This window comes from Aotus nancymaae, unplaced genomic scaffold (genome assembly GCF_030222135.1).
Source record: "Aotus nancymaae isolate 86718 unplaced genomic scaffold, 86718_ANA_hifiasm-v0.15.2.pri h1tg000004l, whole genome shotgun sequence".
Taxonomy (NCBI): Eukaryota; Metazoa; Chordata; class Mammalia; order Primates; family Aotidae; genus Aotus; species Aotus nancymaae.
In genome coordinates, this window is record NW_026988415.1 from 69,463,324 (window position 1) to 69,469,710 (window position 6,387).

General features: G+C 41.0%; 1 protein-coding gene across 1 annotated transcript; it reads right to left on the reverse strand.

The window, feature by feature from the left end:
• Window positions 1-1,427: 1,427 nt before the first annotated feature.
• Window positions 1,428-2,464, reverse strand: LOC105732938 (heterogeneous nuclear ribonucleoprotein A1-like). Its single transcript, XM_012475208.2, has one exon. It carries the CDS (start codon window positions 2,462-2,464, stop codon window positions 1,502-1,504), a length of 963 nt encoding a protein of 320 aa, XP_012330631.1. The 3' UTR covers window positions 1,428-1,501.
• Window positions 2,465-6,387: the final 3,923 nt, after the last annotated feature.

Consider the following 6,387-nt stretch of genomic DNA (forward strand, 5'->3'; position numbering starts at 1 on the left):
GTGCAGGAAGGTCCTGTTGTTAATGGGGTGAACCATGGGAAGAAAAAGGAAGAGAGTTACCTTCCACCTTCTTGGGCAGAGAGACTGTTCATTAGCAAATTATTCAATAGGTAACTTTGCTTTTTGCATCCCATTGCTTTATAGAGCCCCTCTCCCTAGACCCTTGAAAGCCAATACCCTCAGGCTCATCCCAGGAGATCACATTTGTATTAGTTTCTATTGTAGCATGACAAAAGAATACAAACTGAATGGCTTAAAATAACAGCCATTTATTAGCTCACAGCTGCTATGGATAGGGAATCTGGCATAGCATAGCTGGATTCTCTGTGGAGGTCTCACAAGGCTGAAATGAAGATGTCAGCCGCGGTTGCAACTCTGATCTGGGTCTCAGGGTCTTCTTCCAAGCTCATTCAGGTTGTTGGCAGAATTCAATGCCCTTCCTATGTAGGTCTGAGGTTTCAATTTTCTTGCAAGGTGTCAAATATTGGCCATTTTCATCTCCAAGAGGCTACCCATATTCGTTTCCACCTATCCCTCTCTGTTTTCAAACCAGCAATAGAGGACTTCTCAAGCATCAAATCCCACTAATACTTCAAATGTCTGACTTCATCCATGACTAGTTGGAGAAAACTTTCTACTTTTAAAGGATTTGTGTAATTAGATCAGACCCACCCAGATGGATACTCTTCCAATTATACAGTCAAGTGATTTAGCATCTTAATTTCATCTGCAAAAAATCCATTCACGGCTGGGCATGGTGTCTCATGCCTGTAATCCCAGCATTTTGGGAGGCCGAGGTGGGTGGATCACCTGAGTTCAGGAGTCCAAGACCAGCCTGACCAACATAGAGAAACGCTGTCTCTACTAAAAATACAAAATTAGCTGGGCATGGTGGCAGGCGCCTGTAATCCGAGCTACTCGGGAGGCTGAGGCAGGAGAATCTCTTGAACCCAGGAGGAGGAGGTTGCAGTGAGCCAAGATCTCGCCATTGCACTCCAGCCTGGGCAACTAGAGCAAAACTCTGCCAAAAAAACCCACAAAAAACAAAAAACAAATCCATTCACAGCAGTACCTATACTAGCATTTGATTAAATAACTAGGACAAGGTTTGTATGCACAAGGGACCCAAGAATCTTTTCTTTTTTAAAAAAAGACATTTATTCAGTGTCACGATCAGACTATTACATTTAGCAATCAACAGCATGGGTGCAAAAAAAAAATTAGAAAAAGAGAAAGAAAAAAAATCTACATTAAAACCCTTTGTTGGAATGCTTTACACTTTCCACAGAACAGAAACTAAAATAACCTGTTATACAATTAGTCACAAATACAGTCCTCGAGTTTTTTGCCCATGCACATGAGTGTTTGTCTAAATCATGTCTTCTTTATAGCAGCTAGGCCCTGCCACCAGTGTGCTTGGCTGAGTTCCCAAATCTGTTGTAACCTGTAGCTTCCCTGTCACTTCTCTGGCTCTCCTCTCCTGCTAAGCTTTGTTTCCTAATTAAAATCTTCTGCCACTGCCATAGCTACTGCTGCTACTGGAACCACCATAGCCACCTTGGTTTTGTGGTTTGGCAAAGTATTGGCCACCACCACCATAGGGGCCAGAGCTTCTGCCTCCAAAGTTTCCTCCCTTCATGGGTCCAAAATTTGAAGACAGATTGTTGTAATTGCCAAAATTATTGTAGCTTCCACCACCTCCAAAATTGCCTCTATCATTACCAAATCCATTATACCCATTCCCACTGCCACTGTAACGACCACCACCATGGCTGCCACCAAAGCCACCATGACCACTGAAGTTTCCTCCATGACCAAAGTTGTCATTCCCACTGAAACCACCTCCATGACCACCACCAAAGTTTCCAGAACCACTTCGACCTCTTTGGCTGGATGAAGCACTAGCCATCTCTTGCTTTGACAGGGCTTTCCTAACTTCACAGTTGTGGTCATTCACAGTATGGTATTTATGAATGACAATCTTATCCATAGAGTCATGGTTGTCAAAGGTTACAAAGGCAAAGCCCCTTTTCTTGCCACTGCCTCGGTCTGTCATGATTTCAATCACTTCAATTTTTCCATACTGTTCAAAATAATCTCTTAGGTGATGTTCTTCAGTGTCTTCTTTAATGCCACCAATGAATATCTTTTTCACAGTTAGGTGGGCACCTGGTCTTTGAATATCTTCTCTTGAGACAGCTCTCTTTGGTTCCACAACTCTTCCATCCACTTTGTGTGGCCTTGCATTCATGGCTGCATCCACCTCCTCCACAGTTGAATACGTGATGAACCCAAAGCCCCTGGAACACTTGGTGTTCGGATCTCTCATTACCACACAGTCGGTGAGTGTTCCCCATTGCTCAAAATGGCTCCTGAGGCTCTCATTGGTTGTTTCAAAGCTCAACCCTCCAATGAAGAGCTTCCTCAGCTGTTCTGGCTCTTTCGGAGACTCTGACTTAGACATGATTGCAGGGAGAAGAGAGACTTTAATGATGCTTCTTCAGCGGCATCCACGGGCAGAAAGTGGGACCCAAGAATCTTATGGGGCCATCTTAGAATTCTGCCTACTACACCACTGAAGTCTTCTAAGCCCCACAGAGTGGCCTACCCTTTCTACTACAACTGAAACTCTCTTTCTCAGATATCCTAATATTCACTGTGTCATCAGGAGAAGTAAGCTGATTAACTGCCTTTAAGCATTGGGCTCTCATTTGGCAAAGGAACACCAATAAACAAGGTCTGGTAGCTGCCCTAGTCCTCCCAGATGTATCTGTATATATTGAAAGAAAGTGCTTATTTATCTCAATGTGTTTCCATATAGTATATTTTCAGGCAATATAAAAAAGTTATGAAAATAATTCAAGCTATGTGAGAAAAGATATTTGGGGGCTGAAAGCCATCATAAGTCAGGCAAGACCCATTTGGGAACATACACTTACCCTCTTCATGTCTCCTAAACTGTTCTAGTCATCATAGCTTTGTCCCTTTCTTCCACAGATTTTCTACAAAATCTTTTTTTTTTTCCTAAATAGTTTAACTGCCAGTGTTTCTAGGGGGCCTTTAAGAAGGGAGAGGAAAGTAAGAGAGGAAAGCAAGAGCTGGCAGTTAATTTTGTGGAGGTATCATTTTTGAATCATGCTTTTGTAAGTTAGAGATTGTCCAAAATATGACTTCAGAGGCTGTAGGAAGTCTCCTTGCCCTATAAATGACTTCACATAACAGTTCATAAATGTCCATGGAAAACAAGACATAAGACCTCTCTTATCATGTTTTGTTGGGCCTTGAGAGCAAAGCTTAAATTCCTCAAGGGCACTTGTCATTTCCTGGAGAGGCTTTCTTCATCTTACACAAAGGAAAAGAATGTTCATCTATCTCTGTTGGTCAAAGTTCAACTCAAGCTTTCAGTTGTTTATTTCTTCTCCTGAATTTTCAAGTAGATATTGGGGCCTATTTCTGTTTCACTGAATTTTACATATGGCCACAAGCAAAATCAGAAATTTAATTCATAATCTAACTGCCAAACTCCTTTATATTTCTTGTACATTCATTTATACTGCTAGGTACACTGGAGTTATAACTATATAGAATGCCAATTTTTGCTCTCAAAAAGTTTATAACCCAGTAGACAGCTGGAACATATAAAAGTTCAGCTGAGGCTGTAAATATCAAACAGCGGTCCATTGCTTCTTAGATAAGGTCCAAGCTTTTTATCCTGGAAGTCAAGCCATCCCTGTGTGCCTGTGGCTGCTCCAGCTGCATTTCTCACTACTCTGTCTCTATTTCACCCAAAACTGGTTCACAGTGTCCTACTATACTCATTCTGTATATCTTTACCTTTGCCTAGGCTGTCTTTGTCTCTCTGCCTTACCTCCACCCCATTCTTCTTCACCCTTTAAATCTTACCCATCCTAGTCTTGAAACCTCTCTTGACCATACAAATCATCCCCTTCTCTGAACTACAACATTTACTACCAGTACCATTCATTTTGCCCTTAGAATACAACTGCTTTGTGTGGAAGCTGTTTTTATTCACTTTAGTCTTTTCTTCTCACTTAGATCAGAAGAGGTTTAAGAGACTAAATTTTTTAATCTCTGTATTTCCCATAACAAAGCCTGGCTCAGTGTTCAGTTAAGACTTGGTTAATTACCCTGATCAGAGTAAGAAAGGGAGTGAAGACTGCTGAGAAATAGCTTTGTAATGGACATTGAGGACCTCTTAGAGAATAATGTATCCATTGCTCACAAAATATTCACTCTAGGTAGCTCTTTTTTAAAGGAAAACCACAACAGGGCTGAATTTTTCCTCAGAAGAATAAACCTATTTCCATAGTAAATTTGACCAAGTTGTCCGATGAAACTAGATAACATGGTTTAGATCTTGTCTTCTCTCAATCTCACCTCCACCTCTATCCCTTAGGAAGGACAAAGCCAAGCTCTAAAGCAGTTCATTCCTAAAACGAAAATCACTTTAACAGAGATTTAAAGCTTGTCTTGTTATCATAATAACTTGCAGAAATGGATCCAACCTGATGCTTGAAATAAGAGAGAGAGGATCCTAGGGCCTTCCCCCTTAACCACTATTTCTCTTGCTTTTAGAAATCTCTAACAAAACCTTAAACTCTCTGAATACAGAGACCCTATGTTACTTGTAACCTTGATTTACATATCAGGGCCTAGCACTATGTGCTGAAAACATATAGTCATACTCAGCAAAGATTTATTGAAATAAACACAGACACTTCAATGTTACAGATCAGTGGTGTCCAGTATTAGGAGCAGAAAGAGAATGTATATTTTGGCTAATCAATTAACCACACACAATTATTGTCTCATACAAAACAATGTGGTTGCTGCTTTAGGGGATACAGAAATCAGTAATAAAAGATCCCTTCCCTGCATGAGTTCACAATCTCATTGGGAAGACAAGGCATACTCAATTAAAAAAAAAAATCAGCTTAGAGTAGGAAAAGAATTGGACTAGAAGTTAGGAGCAGTGCTGGGGTTCTATTGTCTATTGACTTATATGTGATCTTAGACAAATAACCTCTTTGGACAGGTTTTATTCTCTCTGCTTCACCTAAATCATAGGATTATTTAATAGTTCAGATAAATTAGAAAATTTGCTGATATGCAAAAGTGTAAAATACCAAACTAAAGTACCACATGGTTAGAATATCATATTGTTATTGTGTCAGACAGTACGGTTCAGTTTGTAGGTGTGCCCTTTGGCTATCACCATCACCACAGCAAGAAACCCAGGCAGGAATTACTGGAGGAGAAAGGACAGTTCTTAACAACCAGATTGCTCCCAGTCTTTCCCATCCTCTTGCCTGGCAGCCTCTCTCCATACATATTCATTTACATACAGGTGAAATGAACTTTTACTTAAGGTCAAGGATAGTCTTCAAAAGTTCAGAAAGGCAATCACTAAAAGATACCCTGAGGTATGTGAATGGGAATTACCAATGTCTTCTCCCTACCATTTCCCTACCATTTCCTGTTTGGAAACAAGAAGCTATTAAATCTGGCTTAATTCCTCCCCTCAAATAGCACTAGTTGGCAAATCAAATATCTTACAGTGGCCAGGGGAATAATATAAATGAGTTGTCACCAGACAGAAGACAACAGGGAGTTGTAAAGACTATGGGCAACTGGAGAATGTATGCTCCATAAGATGACATTTTTATTTTTAAAAAATAAAGCAACGGTGAGCCTGGACACTGAACTTCAAAAGACTTGTCCTCTTATAAAAAGGTCACCCTAAAAAGGGACTTGGTTGCTATTTTTTCTCTTTCTTGGTAATCTGGTCCCCTTCCAGCATAATCCTTCTCCAATTTTTTTTGAGATGGAGTCTCACTCTGCCACCCAGGCTCGAGTACAATGACGGGATCTCGGCTCACTGCAACCTTGGCCTACTGGGTTCAAGCCATTCTCCTGCCTCAGCCTTCTAGGTAGCTGGGAATGCAGGCATGCACCACCATGCCCGGCTGATTTTTGTATTTTTAGTAGAGATGGGGTTTCACCATGCTGGCAAGGCTGGTCTTGAACTCCTGACCTCAAGTGATCCACCCGCTTCAGCCTCCCAAATTGCTGAGATTACAGATGTGAGCTACCACGTCCAGCAATCCTCCAATTCTTTGCTAAGTTTTCACTTACAGTAGAGCCTAGCAGGGAAATGGGGACCATACTGGACAAGAAAACTAGAAAACTGGATTTTAGCACCTGATCTGCCCCTGAGTTCCCACATGCCTACTGCCTCATCCTGAATACCCTGCCCTGTAGGTAACAGCATGTCTCTGAGCCTCAATTTCCTTAACTGTAAAAATAGAAGACTTGGATTCTGATCCCTAAATGCCTTTAACTGAATCATTCTATATTTAAACTTTG

Bases quoted from the DNA above. Each gene is read 5' to 3' on its own strand.
- LOC105732938 (XM_012475208.2), bottom strand. From the start codon at position 2,464: ATGTCTAAGTCAGAGTCTCCGAAAGAGCCAGAACAGCTGAGGAAGCTC.